Source organism: Protopterus annectens, chromosome 2.part1 (assembly GCF_019279795.1).
Source record: "Protopterus annectens isolate FY-2018-M chromosome 2.part1, PAN1.0, whole genome shotgun sequence".
Lineage (NCBI taxonomy): Eukaryota > Metazoa > Chordata > Ceratodontiformes > Protopteridae > Protopterus > Protopterus annectens.
In genome coordinates, this window is record NC_056729.1 from 641,206,696 (window position 1) to 641,231,370 (window position 24,675).

General features: G+C 42.5%; 1 protein-coding gene across 1 annotated transcript in view; it reads left to right on the plus strand.

Annotated features, from left to right (window-relative positions):
• Positions 1-24,675, plus strand: part of NEIL2 (nei like DNA glycosylase 2) — a 476,349-nt gene that overhangs the window by 104,013 nt on the left and 347,661 nt on the right. Inside the window, exon 2 of the mRNA XM_044062380.1 lies at positions 757-917. Coding sequence (XP_043918315.1) covers positions 780-917 — 138 coding nt within the window. The 5' untranslated portion in view covers positions 757-779. The remainder of the gene's footprint in view (positions 1-756; positions 918-24,675) is intronic.

The window sequence follows — 24,675 nt, forward strand, 5'->3', positions numbered from 1 at the left end:
GAATTATGGCTATGTAAGACAAATATGATCAAGTGCAAAGTTAAAACTTCATATATTAGATACAATGCCAAGACATTTTACAAGGCCCTCTACTTTTAACTATAAGATGAGTCACTTTACAAGCTCAGGAATTCTGCCTTCTCATATGTTAGATAATAAGTCATATAGAGGCTTACTACAGGAATATATTTCCTTATAGTAGAGGAAAATTAACTTTTGGAAACCTTGGGGGTATAAAGATAATGCCTGTGTAACAAATATAGTAAGAATATTCTTCAGCACAACAAATGAGGTGTTCCTGTGTTGTGGTGTACAATTTGTAAGCATCTGTATTAAAGATGCAGTCTTTGTAAACAGGAGTGAGAGTCTCAGGTTTCTAATGAGAACTGGCGGACTTAACAGACAAAGAAAATTTTGCTGGCTTTGTTAAATATTTCTCCATGTCTGCGACAGTATGCATTAATGATATCTTTTTCATATTTTAGTTTCTTAGCATGGAGAATTGTCTGTGATGCAGGCTTTTTCAGGTTGTTTGTCTTTTTGTGAGAAAGCTGCTGGTAATAAAGCTGCAGCGTTATCAGTATAGTGACAATTCAGATGAGACGCTGATTTTTATTGTTAAATATGATTAGTGAGACAGCCATTGTGATGCCACTGGTGGCTGTTTTTAATAATTGTTATAGTCTTAAATATAAAATTCATGTATGTGTCTTGCTTAGTAATCCTTTATTAACAGGGATTATTGTTATTAATCAGGTAAAGAGAAACAGAACCACAAGATGCCTGAAGGTCCATCTGTTAAGAAGTTCTACACTCTGGCCTCTCGTTCAGTGGGGAAGAAAATACTTTATGTTGAAGGAACAACAAAACAGATCAACAAAGATGAATTAAAGGGATTAATCCTGTGCGACTGCAAGGTGAGAGTCGAGAACATATGGGGGGGGGGGGGTGATGGGTCACATATCTAACAAGTGAATTACATCCTGCAAGACTATCTTTGATATCACACATGAAGAGGTTTTGAGAGTTACTTCATTTAGATTAGAAGTGCATAAAGTATAAAGTGGGGGTCATGCATAATCAGCACATAAAGTATAAAGTGGGGGTCATGCATAATCGGCATTGTGCTGCCTCTCTTTTTTACTGGAAACCTTTCTTCTGGAATCCTTAGTTTCCTTTGACGTACCTAAAAGTATGTGTCATAGCTTTTGTCTCTCTTTTTTCCTGCTCTTGTCAATGTACATTATTCCTTTCCAGTTTCGCTTTATGTAATTTCTGCTGCATACCATGACCATGTTGATGTGCCTTTTTGAAGTTTTTTTGTAGCATCAGTAACAGCTATCCAACACATACCCTCTCTTCTCAACACTATGGAACTCTAATTAAATTGCTTCAGTTGTGTCTCAGTGTTCAGTATACTTAGGGTAAAAATAATGCTGGATATTTATAGGTTTTATGCAGCAACAAAACCTACTCTGACAAAACTGAAGTCATAATCTAAGGCAAAAATGGCTGGACATATCTGTGCAGTAGTTCTGGCTCTAAAGATTCAACAGCCTACTTGAGTGTTTTTGGGGGGGGGGATCATTGTGTACATTAGTAATGAATATTTATGGGAGGTTATATAATCTGCAAGTTGCCCTAGCGGTGCAAGGTTTGATTCCCTCAGCTTCCATTCCCTAATTGTGCGACTGAGCAAGTCATTTAACCAGGCACCTCTCACAGGCTGAGACTGAAAAATGTCCATGGAGATCAGTGCTGTACTTTGGGAAACAAATACAAATAAATCTAAAATAATTTATTTACAAAATAATAACTAGACTTATTATATAGGAGTCTTAGGATGCATTTACTACTTGTCAGTCTAGTATTAGAACTTTCTCACTTAATGGTGCAACATAGTTGTATCTAACAGCTGCAGCCTTTTACATGTACTTTCTCTTTGATGCTGCTTCTTGTCATGGGCTGCACATGCAAATCAATGTCAGTAGCACAACAGGTAGCACACTCACCTTTGGTGCAGAAGACTGTGGGTTCTATTCCCAAAACAGGTAGATTGATTGTTGACACTGCAGTGCATAATGAGGGGGGAATGCTTTGGGATGATATGCTAACCTGAGGTCAGTGGGATGTAAAAGATCCTACTGTACCTATGTAAAAGTGTAGGGAAAGTTCTCCAGTGCCCTGGTCAAATTTCCCTTAGTAGTATAAATACCACCTTTGGTGTCCCTTGAAAATGAGCTACTAGCTTAGAGGGATTAACATGGTAAACAAAGGATGTATAATAAAAAAAAGACTGGTCATATTTGATCAGTGTACTAGAGCTGGAACACAAGCATCAGTGAAAGTAAACATAGTTACATGAACGTAACAAGTCAAACCATTAAAGAGCCTAAACACATACTATAGAAGGCAGTAAAAATCCAAATACACGTATCTGTGCAACCCTGCCCCCCCCCCCCCCATGTGGGAGACATACCCTTACTTTAATATTTTCACCCTGATGTTGCTACAACTTGGGGAAAGTCTGACCTTTAAGAAACAAAACGATGATGTTCTTGTTCTCTGCGATGCTGCAGTCTTGGAGTCCATCTAAAATAATAGATGTTGATCCCACATACATCACTATTGTACGGGGTGCTAAGATTAGTAAGATTAATCACAAAGACTTGATAAATGGAGCTGGAAGAACTGTTAAATTTTTTTATTTTTATTTTATTTTTTTATTTTACATTTGTTAACCGGGAGGATCCGACTGGATACATGTCCATTTTCAGCGGAGGCCCGGGGAGAAAAGCTCCAGACAAAACAATACATCAAGTCACAGAAAAAACAAATATTAGTTAAGTAATACAGGTAAGGTTTAGTTTTCAATAATCAAATCAATGTAAGGTTAGTAATTATAATATATTCATTCTATGATTCGGTAGATATCCCTGAAGCCCCAAGACTGGGAAACAATGTAAGTAGAGAGAGATAGCTAGCCCGGATTAAGACAGTAGCAGGTACGTGTTGATCGTAGATGTAGTTTTAGTTTGGTCTTAAATAGACTTAAGGAGGAGAGTGAGGTAATATCAGGGGGAAGTTTGTTCCAAATTCTCCCTACTGAGTTGGTTAGAAGAGAATCTCCGCCATGTTATTAGTTTTGCAAGTTTGGATGAGGCGGCAGGATGACCTCAAAGTTCAAGGGTTATTGCAAAGGGAGATAAGTTTTTTGAGTGAGGGAGGGTAGTCAGGGTTATAAATTATTTTGTGGGCAAGGACTAGAAGGTTATACGAAATATGTTTTGGTAACTCAAGCCAGTTAAGCTGGGTTAAATTGGTGCAGTGATGGGTTCTGTATGGTAATCCGGTAACAAACCTAGCAATATGATTATAGCAAATGGTGAGTTTGTTCATGACTGTTTTATTAATATTCTGTAGTAAGGGGGATGAGTACAGGAGTGTGGAGAGAAGATGGGTTTGGGCAATGGCAGATTTAGCTTGGGGGGTCAGGAATCTATTTATTCTATATAGCGAGCCTAGTTTTTTATTGATGGATTTAATCATTAAGTTTACATGAATGTCGAATTTCAGGTTGTTGTCTATAGTTACCCCTAGTAATTTTGTCGAGGTATCCGGAGATATAATAGTCCCATCCTTTGATTGGATCGTAAAATTAAAGGGGCTTGACCTTTGTGTCGGTGAGAACAGCAACATTTTAGTTTTTTTTGGATTAAGTATCAGGCGACGACTAGAGAGCCAGTTTTCTATTTTACTGAAAGTGGTTTGGGTCATAATTTGTAGCTCTATAGGGGTTGTACCAGTGCAAATCAGCGTAGAATCATCAGCGTATTGAAGGCAACTGGCATTTGATACAACTGTGTGTAGATCATTAATGAAAATCGAGAAAAGTAGTGGTCCTAAAATTGATCCTTGAGGGACTCCCAGAGTATTGGGAAGTAAATTAGATAGTTTATTCTGCCATTGTACTGCTTGTTTTCTACCATTTAGATAGGAACTAAACCATTGAATAGAAGTAGTATCTAGACCAAATGAGTGTAGAGTATCAATTAGTAGTTTGTGGTCCACCATATCAAAGGCTTTGGATAGATCCAAGAATACAGCTGAGGAGATAATATTGTTATTGCGATGGGTGTTGATGGTATTGGAGAAGGCAAGAAGGGCAGAGGTGGTACTATGGAGAGGTCTGAAACCATGCTGAGTGTCGGCCAGTAGGTGATTGGCAAGTAGGTGTTCCATAACCTGTTTTGCACACATTTTTCCATTATTTTAGATATGGGGAGAGTATAGAGATGGGCCTGTAATTGGAGAGGTCTGTGGAAGTGCCTCCTTTATGGAGAGGAATTACATAGGATACCTTCCAGATGTCAGGGATTTTGGCCTCTGTAAGGGTGCGATTGATGAGTATTGACACTGGGAAGGCAATCGCTTCAGCTGCTTTTTGTAGATATTCAGCTGGAAGTTGATCAGCTGACAGAGTGGTGGGTTTAAGTTTTTTGATTAATTTACGAATGAATGAGGTTGCTACAGGTTGAAAGGTAAATGGGGGAGTGTTTTTATTGGAGGGAGTATCAGGAGTATGAGAGTTATGTGGCAGTTGATTGGAGAGGGTTTGAATTGTCTCCGTGAAGAAGCAATTAAAGCTGTTAGAGACGAAGTTCGATGGTTTGTCTATGAGTGTGGCAGGGACAGGGGTGGTAGAGCGACCAGGGTGAAGAAGATTATTTAACCCGCCCAGAATTTTTGTGGACAGTTTTGATGTTCAGTTTGCAGTTTCCAATAGTAGTGCCTTTTATCAAGTAAAATTAGTCTTTTGGTTTCATTCCTAAGTTGTCTATAGGTAGTAAGATCAAGAGGAGTTTTAGTGGTACGCCAAACAGACCATGCCTTATTTCTGAGATGCATTTTCTGCCTGGTTTCTTTAGAGAGCCAGGGGACATCCCCTGACTTAGTTGTTTTTGAGCGAATGGGGCATGATAGTTAAGAATCTCTAGGAATTTTGTGTTGAAATACTGAACTGCTTCATCTAATGGTAGATATTTAAGTATTGTCCAGTTACAGGAATTTAGTTCTAGTTGAAATTTGGTGGGGTCGAATTGTTTTTTATTTCTGACAGATCTTAGTGTGGAGTTCTTTGGGATAGTGATTTTGTGCTTAATTATGTAAGTGAGATGGTGATCACTAAGGCTATCTGGGAGGGTGCCAGAAGTATATTGGTTGGGATCACTATTAATAAGCATCCAATCCAGTATACTCTCTTTTTGGTTAGATTTGTCTATCCTGGTAGGAGAGTTAATCATTTGAGTGAAGGAGTATAGGTTTATTTGAGTGGAAGGGGCTTGAGAGGAGCAGGAAGTCCAGTCTATATTAAAGTCCCCAAGAACTATGGTTTCTTGAGGGAAGTGACTCGATAGCCAGTGCAGGGTAGCTTCAAGAGTATCTATGTTCTTACCTGGGGGAATATACACACAGATTATATAGATAAACTTAGTTACGTTGATTTGTAGCTTGGAAATAAGGATCTCCGCATTGTTAATCTGAGGTGGTTGAGTGACATCGATAGAGACAATTAGATCAGATTTATAGAGAATGGCTACCCCACCTCCTTTCTAGAGTTTCGGTCTCTCCTATGTATGTTGTACCCAGGGATAAGTATTTCGTTGTCCAAAGTGGATGGTTTTAACCAAGTTTCAGTTAGGCACAGGATATCAGGGGAGAGGTCAGCCATGACTGCATGAAGTTCATGTACCTTATTGTTAATACTTCTAATGTTCAGATGGCAGGTGAAAAGGGAATTTGTAGGGCGAGCCAATAAGGGATAGGCTAAGTGGTCCTTGGAAATGGATGAGTTTTGGAGAATATTGGCAGGACCAGGGTTAGGATGTATGTCCCCATGTCTTAGCAAGTTTTGTCTTAGTTTGGAGATGAGTTTCAGGAATTTATTCACTATTATGTAGGAGTTCTTTTGTTTAAGGTTAATATTATTTGAAGTATAGGGGTATGGAAGAATAGTGCAATAAGTTGTATTAGTCCAAGTACCTTGAATATGATAAAAGTTTAAAAGAGTAAGTTCAGGGGCATTGGACCCGGCCCTGGGAACTGTGATCCCTGAGAGAGTTTGGGTTTCATACAGAGTTGTAAGATAGGAGGTTATTAGGATTGGTGCTAGTATGCAGTACCACATCTCTAGAGAATTGTAGTAGATGGTTCACAAGGATGCACTTGCAGGTAATAGTGAGCGAATAGAGAGCTAAGGCTCTGAGGGAGTGAAAGATGAGTCGGGTGTGGATAGTAAGTGGAAGACTAGGCAATGAGGGTGTGACAAATGAGTCAGGGATGGATATTCATAGGGTAAGAGGGGTCACCTGTGATATAGTGTAATTAAGTAGAAGGCAACTATGATTGGAGCTAAACCTGGTGGGTGTGGTTTTATGGTTATAAATGTAGAGGTAGTGGGGGCGGGTGGAATATGGGGGCAGGGAGGGGAGCGAAGTGAGCCTGAGCGAAGGCTTAACGGAGCGGGGCTACACAGTCCCTACTATAACCTAGCGGAGTAACTCAGCTGGGTATATAGCCCGATTATGTAAGGAAATGTATATAATTTTTTTGTTTTCTTTTTGTATGAGTCCAATTTTCTTAGAGTTATACCAAATTGCAAGTTTAATTTCGTTTTGTAGAGTTATAATACTCCAAGAGAAGAACTTCTTAGACAAGTAATATTAGGTAGCAGCTAATTGATTCCCTAAAACAAAGGCAGTCGTGGATCCTTCACAGCAGCTTCCAGCCTGGGCTAATATCACTATTTTACCACCTTATTTTAAGTATTAAAGGGCAGCTTCTTCCGATGGTTTCGGCTGGAGGGGTTATTCCTTTTATTCAGAGTACTATGGGGCTGGTACACGAGGAAGCCACCTAAGAAAAAATGGAGGGAGCCAGAAGGTGCATTAGAGAGCAGAGAAATAATAGGAAATAATCATTGTCACCAGGACTTAGGAGCAGGTATCTTGTAACACAATAAAAATAAGCACTGTCTGAGATTTGTAGAGACTGCTGCTAGTTCAAAATTACAGTCGCTTAATAATTCAATCGCTAACACATTTAGCGGATGCTTCTTGAGCAAGTAAATGCAGTCACTAGTATTTCAACACTCGACAATGGAGTCAGCTACTAGTCAGAACATTACAGTTGCTAATGATTCAACTTCTTGTTCAAATAGTTGTAATATCTAGAAATACAGTTGCTAGACAATTTAAAAGCTGCTACCTGTTTATGATTACTAGGCTAGTAGTGCAAACCCTAACACATTAGCGGTAAATTCTTGAGCAAATACATATAGTCGCTAGTAATACAAAATGCAAGATTTTAGTAACTCTGCAAGTTCAAACATATCAGTCGCTAGCAATCCAAATGCTAACCTTAGATGAATTGATCAAAAATAAGCTTATTAGTGACTCTGCAAGTACAAACATATCAGTCGCTAGCAGTCCAAATGCTAACAGTAAATGTAGCGATCAAAATAAGCTTTCAATACTGTCGCTTTTCTAAATGGAAATTGATTCAGCTACTCTACACTATTGCTAGAATTTGATTTAGCCTTGTAGCTACATAGCAATAAAAAAAAAAATGCTTGAGCAACAGAATCAGACAGCTTAATAAAACCTTTCCAGATGAAAAAATGTTGTCCAGCTATCTTAAGGCATGAACTTACAAAAGCCACCCATGTACTCCCGAAAACAAAATTTAATTCACACTAACAGAGCACTAAGTTAACAAAGATGGGTGTACATAAGGCACATCACCACCCCTTTGACTTGTCTGAAAATCTATACTCAGAAGAAAAATAATTGTTCTTAAGAATCAAATCCACCATGTTACATAACATGCTAATTTCAGTGTTACTTATTCATCTATGTTTTATTATCCCTCTGAACTATTTTAAGTCTACCTCATGAGGGATAGAGGGATATACATTTATCCTACCTCATGAGGGATAGAGGGATATAAGGTTTTTACTGCCAGCTGTTAATAAGAGTCCTTTTCTGGCAATAATGTGTTCTCGTAGTTTTTGTAAGAAATTCCACGAGTCCCCGATGATGTGTGGAAACAGTACGTAAATGCCTTTTACTTTCTTGGTGATGTAAATAGCCAGTGGTTGTGTTTTTGAACCATAAGTGGATATGGTAGGATGAAAAGAGGGCTACTCAACCAATTTATGTACTCTTGAGATTAGGTTCAGGATTAGAATCATAACTACAAACACTTTAGATATTACCGGATGTTTCATGTACAAAAATTCAAATGTTTTCTTAGAAATTAAATTATCCAACATTTCATTAATAAATCAATACCATAAAAGTTTTCATGATGTAAAATTTCTAACATAAAGCCTGCATCACCAAAATAATTGATTATTACAATACCACCACCACCGTGGTCTGGTTTCGTGACTCTGTAATTAAGTTAGATTAAAGAGCAGTTGATTAGGCTGTCCTGGATTATTTCAGATGATAGCATGTTTGATGAAGAGGCCCTGAAACCAATTTTAATGCTTCAAGAGAGGGAATAAGCTAGATTACTGTTAACATAAAGCATCAACGAAATGGTACATCTTCACGTTTTTGTTAACCTTGATCTGAGTCTCTTTAGGACCTTAATGAAAATAAGGTTTTTGAATAAATTAATCAATAGAAGATGAGACCTAGTATTCCTATTTTAAAATTTAAATATGACTCCGTAAAGGGGAAAACAAGACCCCTAGTTCCTGTAGTCTTAACAAAGCCATGGTAATCACCCGTTACACAGAGTTGTGACGTCAAAAGAATAATTAATAGAAAGTGGAAAGTAGCATTTAATTACTAATGCCTTCTTACCCAATGGGCAACACAGCTCATTATGTTTACAGAAACAACAAAAATGTGAAATATTGTTTAGAAATTAAATGTTAGGGCATTGGATGTCTGTTAAACAATGGGACTAATAAATGTGGAAGATGTTTGTAGATTCACGGGCGAATACTAGGCTAACTGCCTTGAAGGGCCATTTTAAGTCTAGCCAATAATCCAAGGTCAGAATCAAGCTTTATACCTTGTGTCTATAAGGCAAAATCCTTAAACATTATGCCAAACTCACCCCTGTAGTTATGGCCATTTATTTATAAAGGAAACACAATCAAAGTGCAAGAGTTAATAAGGCACTTAGAGTAAGTGGTCTTTTTAATTGTAATACTAGTGGAATGATACACGTCTAAATGCCACAGCTGTATTTCATGTTACATAGGTAGGACTGAGAGATATTCAAATGAAATAATTGCATTATACAGCATCATAAAACAGGATGATAAGAACACCCTGTTTGAACATACAAGAGTTTGTGGTAATTTTAGGAAATATTTGTTTCTGGTTTGGGGAAAGACACCAGTTTTAAGAGAAAGTGGTTAGTTGGAAAATTCTCTCTGTTATAAATAATTTTGCAGCTTAAACTAAATGCTGACTGCCTGCCCAGTTTAAATGAACCTGTTTCTGTGATTTTTTTTTTTAAACACAAGGGCAGCAAAGTTGTAAGGTTGATTTCTTTATTACTACTTCAGCACTTTTTAACTATTTTTTCCATTGTTTGGAAGTCATGTGATAAAGTATACATGATTAAATATGTATTTAGATGTGGTTAGTTTTGTTTTCTGTTTTAACTGATAAACCCTGGGATTCATGAAGCTCGGCGCAAGGCCGGCATTAGGCTTGCACTGACCGTGCAGCATGCAGATGGCGCAGTAGTGCAATATGCATATTAATGAAGGCGCGCTGCCGCCACATCCACGTGCATAGGAAACGAGCGCGAGTGCATGGGGCTTGTCGAAGTGCCGCATGGAGGTGTGGAAATGTCGGCTGTTGACGTGCAACCTAAAATGCTGAATATTACAGTCTGCCTGCAATAGTAATCACACCTGTCAGTGTCCATGGATACTGAAACATATGCAAAGCATGCAAGACAGTTCTTGCGAACACAAAATTAAGAAGCAAACACAAATGCACGTTAGCGAATATCGAGTCTCCATCCCTCGAACAAATGACATTTAAAACAGTGTGCCCGTTTCTAATGCAGTGTTGATAGTTATACCAAGTGGAAGTGAAACTCATCATGTTAGCGTGTCGCCAATAGCTAAGTCTAGCCCAGTGGTCATGGTTACCACATGTCCCACATTGTGAGGGACAGTACACAGCTGGGCAGTTGTGTCCATACCAAAACCATTATAAATGTAAAATATCCTGCGACTGTATGACATAATTATGTCCCACATCGCATGTAATAGTCAAATACAATAGTTATTTCTGTATGTAACATACCACATGTTACAAGAAATAGAATAAGCAAGTAAACAAAACAGAAGGAGCATATAAACTGCTACAACAATAAGCTGACATGTAGGCATAAAACAAAAGTATTATCTGTTGTACTGACCTGGGTATGTGTTGTCCTGTAGAATCTGATTTGTGTCCGGAATATATCCCATCCTGGCCATATGAAAAGGTGGCAACCCTACCAATGGTCAGAGCATTCACACAATAACTGGCCAGCCTCTTAATCACTCATAAAACCAGTGACCTTTGGAGGAAAGGTGTTGAATGACACTTGAATGAATAATGACAATAATTAAGAGTAATAGACGCTTTTAACTTCAGAAAATAAGTATTAATATATATGCTCTGAATCTGTCAACATGTTTCAAGTTAATAGTACTAATATTGTAGAAGTGTCCGTGATTGTCCCTGATTTGTCATTGCTTTGTCCATGTCACTGTTGAAATTAGTCCCCGAGTGTTTGAGAGGTCCATACACATATGTACACCATCCATTTGTTGACAGTACTATTAAATACCTGTAGTGAAGTCATAAGTGATGGCCAGAATAATATCCTTCGGATATAGGGAGGTAAAGGCAGCAGGGATAAGTGGTGTATTTTCAACTGTATGGGAAATGTAAATAGGTATGTAGGTGTATGTACAGATATATATATATATATATATATATATATATATATATATATATATAGATATATATAGATATATATAGATATATATATATATATATATATATATATATATATATATATGAATGAATGAACATGGTCACAATAAAGCATTCATAATGAATGTGAAGGGAAACACCAGTGGAATCACCCCCCACCCTGTATTATGTAGTGGAACCACCCACCACCCTATATTATGTAGTGCCAACATAATAATCTGGTCAGAGGTGCCCAAACCCCTGCGTCTGTAAACACAGGTAGAATGTTAAAACTCTGTCCATGTGCTACATCTGACATTTGAACAGGTACAGGGCAGTTCCAGTCACCAGTCGGACAAGGGTAAACCCAGATCACCACATGAATACCCTGACAATCAAACACACGTATGTGCCAGGACTATAAGCTTTGGAGTTCTGAATATCCTTGGAGTGAGTAAACATGCAGCACAGGTCCAGAGCAGTAGGGAATAGGGAATGTCGCATGTGTAGTACTGCGGTTTTCCCAGCAGGAGAATGGATGCCTGCTATGTAAGTGAAGCGGTGAGGCGTATGTTAGGGTAGCTATGAACCATGGGTATACATTTAAATGAAGCAGAACACCAATAGTGTAGTGGTTAGAGCATCCGCCTAACATAAAGGCATTTCCGGTTCAAGTACGGCTATAGCACATATCATTTTCTTGTGTAATGAATGCCTCTGTGCTGTAAAGCCAACGTTTAAACATTAAAGGTGAACGTGTGTTTCGCATGGGGCCATTAACTGGATTCCTTCAATCAAAGTGATACTGTTATAATGAATAAGGCGCACGTAAGCACAAAGAAGTGGCAGTAAACATATGTAACTCACAATAAGCATATGCAAGTGCGCCTGCGCAGGTGTAAGCAGCTCCCAGCATAGCAAATGTATGTTGTTATGTACAGATGTAACTTATATACATATATATATATATATATATATATATACATATATATATATATATATATATATATATATATATATATACACACACACACACACACACACACACATGCACGCATATATATATATATATATATGTTTGTGTGTGTGTGTGTGTGTGCGCGTGTGTGTGTGTGTGTGTATAGATATATATCCACAGACATAAAATAAAGAAATATATATGTAATTGTAAATATACACATGTACATAACTAGGTTACGTTACAGCAATTACGGGTAATATATGTTCAGACCGGGCATATGTTACTGGGAGGTCCAATAAACAAACGTTTACCTCCCACACCACCCAGCTAGGCCGGTCAGACATACAGACATGCAATAATGGTAAATACACTGCTGCTTTCCAAACCACCATCAGGAAAGTACCAGTGGGAGAGATCTGCAAGGTCTACACTTTAAACATGGATAACGGGGCCCTTGCAGGACACCAAAAATTCACCATACAGGCGAACCTGTGGTAATCGACGCGAGCAGGATGTAGCTGTACACGGAACAGTAGGTTGTGCAAGTATAATAACACATGGGTTGACAAAACGTACAACATGTGTACCGAGACGGGGAGAGTGGGCCTAAGTGTGCAGGTGTTGGTTGGCAGAGAAGTATTAGGCCCGCCCAGTGGAAGTAATTAATATTTCTATGTGGGCACTGCAGACGCTCATACCTCCCAAACCTGAAGAGCATTTCTACTGGATAGTCCAGAAAGCAGTGGGGGAACACATAGGAAATATATCAGTGCCCTGTACCCGATTATCATGGACGTCCGTGATTACGAATCAGAATCTAACACAGTCCTAACTAAACCCTTCCAGAACTAGTGATATTAGGTGGACAGGGTAGCAGAATACATGTAATGACTAATGACAACATGTATGAGTCATAAACAGCATGTACCTCGACAAATGTGAATGAACACATATGCCCTGTGACTGTCAATGTGTCAGGTTAATAGAACCAATCATCTAAATGTGTCCCTGAGGGTGTTATGCAGTGTCCCTGATACAGTGTTCATTCTCCCCCATTTGTATGTGAGGTCTGCTAGTGACGGAAAGCGCATATTCCGCCGACCACCTTAGGCAGATGATAGCATAATAGTTTGGGGTTACCACCTGTTCGCCTTTGTGAAGGACACTCCACTCTGGGCATTTGTGTCCTGCAAAATTAATGTTACGGCACATGGCCTGTGATTTTGGGAAAAGAGTTCATATATTGTCTGTAATGGTTGCATAAAATGATTTTGTTGTATCTGAAACACCTAGATGTTATAGGAAACAGTATTAGCAACTATAATGCTACAAGAATAACCTTAACTTATGCAAACCGGTGAAGTAGTCAATTTTCTACTGGCTGTGGGTATGTGTTGCCTTGCCAAATCTGACAGCTCTACATATAGGTCTGCCACCTTTTCAAATGGCCAAAGTGGGACCTGCTCCATAGAAATGTCAGATGTACCAGGTCAGAACATACCTACAACCATGCATAGTACAGAAATATACATATCAGCACAAATCAAAGCTTAGTCTAGCAGCAGTCAAGTTGCTTATGCTACTTCACATAACATATCGAAGTGTCATTTATACAATAACCGTTACATGCAACTATTAGAGAAACGTAGAATATAATATTGTCCTCTAATCAGGACATTTGCTATGGCTATATTATTCTCGTATGACACACATGCCTAATGAGGGACTGTCCCATGCAAAGTGGGAAAGGTGTTACTCCTAAAGTCTCACTTCGGCCAATTTAAAAGGTGGAAAACCTACAATAGTTATGCGGTAGCATGACCCGGCAGACAGATGTGTTTCCCAAAACACATTTATTTGTCTGCATTGCAGAGTATCGGTTCCCATGTATCAGCCAGATGGGAGCAGATTGTATGAGGAACACGCATATAATATGATTATGTCACTGGACAGGCCACCGATTCTGTACAGTCGAACGCCTGCCATCGCATAATGGTCAGCCATACCCGATATTGTAATCATGTAGTCCAATGTAATAGGCATCACAAGGGATCGCGCCCACCCAGCGTGAGTGACAAATGCAAGCACCAATGTCGGTGCACGTGCAAGTGAGGAAGCGAGTGGGTGTAGTGGGTGTGGGTGTTTGTCTACCAGTATGCGAGTATTGCACTGTTAAAGAAATGTGGAGTCTAAACAAGTATAAGGAGCTGTAACCAGAGGTCAGCAGTGCTTAACACCGTGCAAACCCACGCACAACCGCTCCCAACTGCTGCAATGTGCCTTACCCACTCCGTATCCAAAGGCCTTGTTCTGGCCGCAAACAAAGAACCGTCCTTTGCAAGTCTTGGTAGCAACACCCTGCGCATACAGCTGATCTGAATTACCAATACACCATGGCATATATACAGACAATAGACAGTACCACACACATACCATACAGCACAGTCATCCAACAGTATAGCAAGGTACTGGCAGATATGTCCGGACCACTGGTGTTTGCAGACCTGGCCGTCTTGTGTTTAAGTGTGTGAGCATGCCCAGTATGACCATTACGCATGTTGTCGACTGACATTACCGTCATACCTTCATGTGTTTGAGCATGCCCAGTATGGTCAACTGGATCGCATGTGTCACATGTCCAGGTAGTCAGTACTGTGGTGCCAACCCCTGCGTTGTACACTGACAGGTGGCATGCTGTGTCTGCAGGGTAGCCAACGGTCATGTGGCATTGACTGTTGTTACATTCCTGCACAGCGTGGGGGGACATCCAACTATATCCACATTCCTACACAGCACCGGGGGTGGCGCACATGACTTGTGTACGTTGGAAGGTGGGCACAGCTGACAGTTGTACACTTTTGCTACTACTGTACAGGTATGCCAGGTACTCCATTTCAGTGTGTGGACCTACCTAATGTGCTGACTAGAGGCATACCAGTGTACTTCAGATCCTAGCTTTAATTACCAGCATAGTGGTTTCAGACGTCCTAGCCTTCACAACCTACATCCAACTGCCTGGCCTGCTGTAGTCTGTGTGGGTTGGGGTCATCCATTGGGCATATCCAGAGGCCATTGTATAACATTTGTCTGTATTGGTCTACACCTCTCCAGCTGTTTGAGACTTGTGTGGGCTGTATGGACACACATGATGTTTAGCCCATAACCTGCAGTGGGTTAGGACACCCTGTGTACTCCTGGCTACTATTGTGACCCCGGTATGTGCTACAGATGTCATGGTGCCACTATGGACGTGTACTGTCTGCTGCCCTAACATTCGGCCACCAAAATTCCCTTGTATGCTCACATCCATACCATAGCTACAGGTAAAAACACATTCTAATACAACTGCTAGTTGGTAGGTTGGTTGACTTACCTTGAGGGTGTGCCAGACCTGAGGATGGTGCTGGAGGGCTGCCTATGTTGGATGCACACAGTGCACTTCCTGTACATGGCTGAGCACAGGTAGTGTTATGTTTGGCATCCATTTTACTGTCTGTGCGAGTCAGAGAGGGTGAAATTCCCTGGGTACCTACTGTGTCGGTGCATATGCCATGCGTTGCCTCTTTGCCAAGGGCAGGTCATACTGTGCATGCCTCCTTTCGCCTACTGAGTCCAGCTTAGGTAGTTCCTCCTCTGAGTCGCACTGTGCCTGTACAGGCCTTGTCATTGGTGGGGGGCTGTGTGGCCCTGCCCCATGCTGTTCCTGCTGCAACTGTTTCCGCAGGATCATATTGTGTAGCATAGTACATACCATAACAATTTGGGTGCATGTAGCTGGTGAATACTGCAAGGCTCCACCGGATGTGTCCAGACACTGGAACCGTGACCTGAGCATCCCAAACACATACTCAATTATATGTCTTGCCTGTGCGTGTGCCTCATTATGGTGTAGTTGTTCAGGTGTATGTGCATTGCTGATGGGTGTCATCAGCCACGACTCCAGTGGTTACCCAGCATCCCCCACTAGGTGACTGTAGGGGATGTTCATATTGGCAAAGGTGTAGTACAACTGCCTCAGATGCCATATATTGGAATCGTCATAGCTTCCAGGGCAGCCAGCACACACATTCAGTATAATGCCCTGGCCATCGCTTACGACCTAGCTGTTGATGGAGGGTATGCCCCTGCGGTTAATGTAGGCCCTACCCTGCTCACCAGGTGGTGCTTTGATGCGTACGTGCGTGCAGGCTATAGCACCCCAATGTCGTCTGCCATTTGGTGGAAGAGACGCATATTGCTGGTCAACACCTCATGTGTGTTGAGGACATGTACTTGCTCATTGGCATGTGGTGACATGGCATCTAGGAACTGGTGCAATACTCTGGATGCATATGCCTTTGAGATCCCCATGATATCCCCAGTTGTGCTTTGGGAGGTACCTGTGGCTAGTATACCTAGGCCTACACATACCTTGGTATCCACTAGGATGGGTTTCCCTCGGCCTGTTCGATGTGTCAGGTGTGGCCTGCACAGCTCAACAAGCTGCTGTAGGAGGTCTCTGTCCACCCCATAGCGCTCCACTATCTCCAGCTCATGTAGCCCCTGGTAGGTTACCCTGGGTCTGTAATGTCTTCTCTGTCTCCTCACTAAGGGTTGTTCGACAGCATTCACATCCTCAAGACCCTCAGCCTCCTACACATGTTGGTCTATGTTGCCTGCTGCAGCCCTTCTCATTTGGTTGGATTGTGTTGAGAAATGTCTCCGCATGTATACACCGGTGGTGTAGAGTGTGGAAGAAACCTGTGTGCATGGTGCTTGATCACTTTACCGTAGTGTTCTTGGCCGGGCTGGGCATGTAATCTGCTGATTGTGCTAATTATCACCTGTTTGCACAGCTTGTTCACCTTGACTACTCCACTACTGCTGTTGTCCCTCCCAATTTCACTAGGCAGGTATAGACACACCCCTAGCTTAGGCGTGCTAAGGCAGGAGCAATCCCGAGGCACAGGGCTCCAATGTACGTACAGTATGCCTGACATACCCCCATGCTTTCACCTATATTCGAGTCAAGCACCCGGCTATCTATACACATACACTCTTGGGATCTGCATCACACCCTGGGGATAAACGGGATTCACTATTTTTAACCTCATTTGCATAGTATTGTCTTCTAATGCATAGTTATATGACCCATACTGATCCTCCAAAATAATAACCACTGCTTACTGTCGCTCAGATCCGCACACAAATGGTTAAAGATGCCTTACTATCACCGTATTCAATGTCCCTTGTTCTTCCCAGCAACAAAATAACCGGTCTCTACACGACTAGAACCCGGGACCTTTCACACCACAGACGATGTGCTTTACCACTAAGCCATGGCAGATATACATGCATCCGAGGTGATCACGTACAGATCATCCAGCACAGACATTCAATAGTATAGGACATGTATTCCGTCATGTAGATTTATGTGTGCTAATGTCCACACACACATATATATATATATATATATATATATATATATATATATATATATATATATATATATATATATATATATATCCATCCATCCATACATACATACACACATATACATATACACACACATACGTAGATGTAGAATTTATATCACAACAGCGGACCACATGACACCAAAGCATTAGACAAGAATGAAAAGGAAACCACATGTGCCACCTGCATTATGTAGTGGTGTTACTATCAAGGCAAGTGTGTTTCATTGCGTCACATGGGTCAGACTGTATTAAGGGTAAGAGTAGGGCTGCTGACATTTACTCACCAGACCTATTGGCAAATGTATGTGTATGTCTTGCCAACCCAGTCTCTTGGGCGATTATGACATTTGTGGACACTATATAGGAAAACAACAAAACACACTCAACACATCCTGGAGCTAGCCACTCACAGATACCATCACATAGGATATGACTGCCAATCACACACACCTGTCATGCCTTGGAATAGAACACCTACCTGTCTATTCTATCACACTACAGCATTACGAAGTTACAGAATGCGCTACAAAGATTACTGGATCACAGCACTCCCAGAGGCATACTTCTAGGTGGGTGACATCATCAGCAATGGAAAAGACGCCGATATGGATTGTATGGAGAGTGAACAGTCTAAAAGCATTACTCTGCCCCCAGGCAGATGGAAACACACACACACACACACACACACACACACACACACACACACACACTTGGCAGGGATGGGATTACAACATAGACCGAACTACCTTATCACACTACAGCATTACGCAGTTACAGAACTCGCTACCGAAATTACTAGATCACAGCCCTCCCAGAGGCATACTTCTAGGTGGTTGACATCATCAGCAACGGAAAAGACGCCGATAGGGATTGTAAGGAGAGTGAGCAGTCTAAAAGCATTCCTTTGTCCCCAGGCAGATGGAAACATACACACACACACAATTGGCAGGGCTGGGATTAGGACATAGACCTAACTACCTTATCACACTACAGCATTATATAGTTACAGAACACGCTACCGAGATTACTGGATCACCGCACTCCCAGAGGGATACCTCTAGGTGGGTGACATCATCAGCAATGGAAAAGACGCCGATAGGGATTGTATGGAGAGTGAGCAGTCTAAAAGCATCACTCTGTCCCTAGGCAGCTGGAAACACACACACACACATACACACACACATACAAACACACACGCACACATACTTGGCAGGGCTGGGATTAGAATATAGACCTAACTACCTTATCACACTACAGCATTTCGCAGTTACAGAATGCGCTACCGAGATTACTGGATCACAGCACTCCCAGATGCATACTTCTAGGTGGGTGACATCATCAGCAATGGAAAAGACACCGATAGGGATTGTATGGAAACTGAGGAGTCTAAAAGCATTACTCTGTCCCCAGGCAGCTGGAAACACACACACACACACACCTGGCAGGGCTGGGATTAGAACATAGACCTAACTACCTTATCACACTACAGCATTACACAGTTACAGAATGCGCTACCGAGATTACTGGATCACAGCACTCCCAGAGGCATACTTCTAGGTGGGTGACATCATCAGCAATGGAAAAGACGCCAATAGGGATTGTGTGGAGAGAGAGCAGTCTAAAAGCATTACTCTGTCCCCAGGCAGCTGGAAACATACACACACACACACACACACACACACACACACACACACACACACACACACACTTGGCAGGGCTGGGATTAGAACATAGACCTAACTACCTTATCACACTACAGCATTACACAGTTACAGAATGTGCTACCGAGATTACTGGATCCCAGCACTCCCAGAGGCATACTTCTAAGTGGGTGACATCATCAACAGTGGAACAGACGCCGATAGGGATTGTATGGAGTGTGAGCAGTCTAAAAGCATTACTCTGTCCCCAGGCAGATGGAAACACACACACACACACACACACACACACACACACACACACACACACACACACTTGGCAGGGCTGGGATTAGAACATAGAGCTAACTACCTTATCAGACTAGAGCATTACGCAGTTATAGAATGTGCTACCGAGATTACTGGATCACAGCACTCCCAGAGGCATACTTCTAGGTGGGTGACATCATCAACAATGGAACAGACGCCGATAGGGTTTGTATGGAGTGTGAGCAGTCTAAAAGCATTTTACTGTCCCAAGGCAGATGGAGACAAACACACGCCAGTGCTGTGAGCAGGGCAACTGCCTATCTATGGACCACTATTACAACACTACATAGATACGAGATGCGCCACAGACACTACACCATTCAAGACAGTCAATATGACCTTCTAGGAATGCGGACATCGACATGGATGCTGGCAATTATGGTGTACATACCTGTGAACCAGTGTGTTCAATGTAGGAATCCATCCTGAAGTGGGTTATGGCCATCTGTTGCCTGGATGACCACTATCGCTATACAGGATTACAATGGTCATGCCCATACACATAGAGGCACATAACCGACACAAGGTGTCACTGGGCATGCTCACACAGTAGCATACTACGTGTCCATCTACACAACGTCATAATGGGCATGCTCACACACTTAGTAGCAAAGGGCTGTCTTGTATGCACTCTGATTCTAAACATGGAAGGGCACAGTGTGTCGATGGTCGTCATTGTTAGCATGAACGCTGCACTACATATATCTAACACTGGTCTTCTACACAATGTCTGCTGCTTTCCATCACCTTAGCTGTACCAATCTAAACCTGGCACACTAATACCACCCATGGTGATGTCCTGCCAGGAGTGGCTACATTGCCCGTATAGTACCATTCATAGACGAATGTCCTGAGACCAGGTAAACACCCTGACACCTACAGGACAACTGCATCGTATGTGTATGCTAAACAGTGCTAGATGTGTAGCGTTCATAATCACAGCTGACAATCTAGATCCAACAATGGGGAATACTGACATCTGTGCAGTGAGGAACACCTGGCATAAGGCTCAGTTGTGTACAGTAGCACTACCACCGTATACCTCAGATACAGACATGTGGGCCATAACACCATTATGGACCGCTCCAGGTGGTAGTGTCCCCACGTACATGAAGGCCACTCACATGTACTGACCAGTACACTCTCAAAAGCCATCACAGATGTGTCAGGTGCAGATCACAGTGTCAAAAGCCGCATTCTAGGATGTAGCCCTCAGCATCACCATGTCCTTGGACCAGCAACACACATCCATACATTAGTACAACACCATGTTCCTCATGACCAGTGGACTGTACCTAGCTCTACAGCAACTGTGCAGACTACCCATGTACTGACAGGGTTCCATCATGTGTTATGCAATGCTATGATACCACTGTTCATAACCAGGTCGGCTGTACACATAACAGGGGCCCTGGGTCATATACAGCTGTAACAGATAACTGTTGCTGTACACCAGTAAACACACTCATGTTTGAATATGACATACATGTACCTGTCGTGGATATGTACATGCCCCACACACAAACAATACATATGTACATAGCATAGCTTTTGCTGTCCTTCATGCAGACAAGTGGCTACAGCAATTACACGCATGCACATGGAAGGTAGGTCCATGGCTGTTGAATGCTAACAGTACATAAGGTGTGATAGCAGTGTTGACTGAGTTAACATTCCCTCTGTACTGGTTACCCATGACAACTATAATATCATACAACAGTCCATGTGTCATGTATGTCATCACACATGTCCACCAGTTGCAATGCATACAAACATGGCTAAATGACAGGGATGTAGGACCTACACACATGTCCATGTAGTGGTGTGCATTCAGCTACCATGCATGGGCAGTAGCTGATGTTTGCAGTTCATCTGTGTCTTACTACAACATGCAATTGCAATGCAGCCCCATCATTGACACCTGTATATGGTGAAATACTGACAGTACGGTAAGATGTACATCAGGTATGGATGGATGTGTGTACATAAATTGGTGGGCCAACTTTGCAGTTGGATGTTTGCTGAAGACAGCTCACAGGTGTGTCACAAGCCATCCTACCATAACATGTGCAAGCACTAAGCTATGTTTCATTTAATTGAAGGTGAAGACATACAACCTACACAGCGGTCAGGGTGTCACTGACTGTAAATCACTTGACACCTGTAACACTTAAGACCTCCCGTGTGCATATAGCAGCACAATTGCCGAAGGTAGCGTTGGTACACATTGTAATGTGGGCAATACTGCTGCATGTCTGTCATACGTATCATAAGATAGCAGGTGTTTGATTCACAGTACTGCCATGTGTGTTTGTGTGTCCATATATGCCACGTATGGTGGGGAATACATCCCAATTGTTACACATCCCTGTACACTGTTGTAGAGATCGGTACATACTGCAGTGTAGAAAGCAAGACATAGGCAGGTTTAGTGTGTGTATCACACACATGTTAGCTATCTGTATGTGCATGACATAGGTGAATTCAATTGTGGACACCACAGTGTGTGTGTGTGTATGTGTGTATGGCTGTCTGGTCCATGGAGTGAGTATGTATGCTACCATAGTGAACAGATAGGACCCCTAACCCCTCCAGGTGATGCAATCTACTACCCTGTTGATGCCGTCGGTCTTAGGCATTACTGGCTACCTGTACATGTTCATTCTCTGTGTTGCATCATGTGGGTGCACAGTACTGTAATGGTGATTACCACATAGGCAGGGGTCCTCACCTCAACACTATCAAGTGTGTGTGTGTTACAGTGTCATTGACCCCGTGAGTGTGGATGTGTTACTATGTCTGAATACATGTGTGCGAATACCTGTGTGTGTGTGTGTGTGTGTGTGTGTGTGTGTGTGTGTGTGTGTGTGTGTGTGTGTTCTCATCCTGTAATGTAAATGTGTATTACTGCTACACAGTGAGGCCTCATGCTATCAACTGGCCTCTACCCTTGACATCAGCTAGACCGCTGTGTAAACCCCCCATACCATATAACTGTACCTGTGATGTCACCTGGTATGGATGTCACGTCTCTAGCCACTGTAGCTTAGTGCACAGCTCACATGCTCCTGGATCAGTAGATGTGTAGACATCTTTGGAATGTCAGCCTTTCTAACATTGAGGTTGAGGCTACTTATAGCATGCCAGTATTGCCATACATGCCTGTGAGTAGTCCACATTTACACATGGGAAGCTGCAAACACTGGTACTTAATGGCACATGCAATTAGACCTTAAGGAAGGAAGCAGGGCATCATTGCCAACATGCTGTTACTGTTGTTACCAAGACACATACTGTGAAAATAAAACAATGCATTCTAAACCTGTACTACATGGTATGTCTGCTGCGTGTCAACAGTACACAACAATTGTAATATACACTTATCTCCCTATTCTGTTCACCTTGTGCATCAGACCATATGAGCATGTCCCTGCAGCGATGGTGTGGATGACAGGGATGCAGCACAGGCCTCATCATATGCACAGGGTGATAATGTTTGCCAGGGGCCTAGGCTGCACCAGAGGATGATATCATGTGTGTGGGTTAGGGCCTGTGATGTAATTGGCCATGTGTGGTTGTTATGCATGTGAGTGTTGCGGTCCCCTACAGATTTTTCTGGTGTGTGCGTGTATGTGTGCACACAGTTTTGTCATGTGTCCGGCCTACACAGGGGTATTATTGACAGCTGCAGATTGTACAGACCAGGATTTACAGCTCACGGTGTCCGGCCACGGCCATGTGACCTGTGCCTGCCAGGGGTTGCACGGGCACTACCGGGCAGAGGTACAGATTGGGTACTGGCCGATGACACATGTCCACTGGAACCGTGTCCCCGTTGGGATTGTCCAGGGCTATGTCCACGTGGCCTGCTGTGTGCTGGTGTGGACAGCACAGCACCAGCTGCACTGCTGCTGCTACTGGCACTATGGGAGCGGGCATGTGAGGTAGCTCATTCACGTAGACCTGCACTAGGTGGTGTAGCTGGCCTACGTCCATGTGCCCTACGCCTCACTCCTGTCAGATGTTCCAGCACAGACAGCTCACGCTCGCGGATTGCCATGCCACGGTCAAGGATTCCAACCATGTCACCCAATCGTCTGTCCAAAACTTCAGCAATCTACTGTTGAGCATTTGCCAATGCCTGGATGTTGTCGTTTAAAGAACGGCTAGCAGCCCTCTGAAGCCTATGCCCTTCTCTGTTCTGCCATTCAGCATGTGCCTGTGCCACCATTACAGTCTGAAACATGCGTCTGGTGACACCAGCTGCTGCGCTGTGTCCTGCAGGTGCATGTTGGTCAGAGGTCCTCCTATGAGCAGCACTGGCCACATGCCTGTGTGGCACATCTGCAGTCATTTGACTGACACCATGGTGTGAATACACACCTTCCGTAGCCACCACACGTTCCTGTTCCAAGCTAACACATGCTAACTGTCCTTCCTCTATGGCCACTGGTGATGGGGTATGTGTTGGCATGAGAACTATGTGCAGGGAAGAGGGGGATATAGGTGGAATGGCAACCAATGGCACAGATTCAGCCCCTAACAACCCTGCCTGTACCTCAAGCATATGTTCATTATCACTGCTTGAGTGTGTGGGGACACTAACATCAGATGGACCGCAGGAGGGTAACGCACCTACATCACCTGTGAATGCAAACAAAGACTCTACATTACAATAGAGACACACACACACAGACGCACACACAGACGTGCACACACACACACACACACACACACACACACACACACACACACACACACACACACACACACACACACACACACAGACACACACACACACAGGCACACACAGACACACACACACCATGCATGTGATTTGACAGAAGGCATGCAACATGCATGTGATACAGCAGACGGCATGCAGCTCAGACATTAATACTGGTAGTTCATAGGCTGATACTAGGCTATCTACCCTAGGGCATTTATAAGCCTAGCCAGAGTGTGTTTGGCTTTCGCCACCCTTTTTGATTAGTTGACTGTGCCTCTGTATAGTAGGTTACAGAAGATAGCCCTTTTGAGGTTAGTTTACTGTGCCTCTGTCTAGTAGGGACACAGAAGAGATCCCAGGGGTAAACCTATGATTTCCCATCCACTCATCAAGATTTCTCTTGAAGAGGGTCATTGAGGGACTCTGCCTAACATGGATTGGGATTTTGTTCCAGAGTGAGGGGAGCCTCTGGGATATGAATTTGTCCCTCCAGCATGTCCTATTTATTTCTGTGCTGAGGTTTAAGTCCCTGGAGCGTGTAGCTCTAAGGGATTTGGAT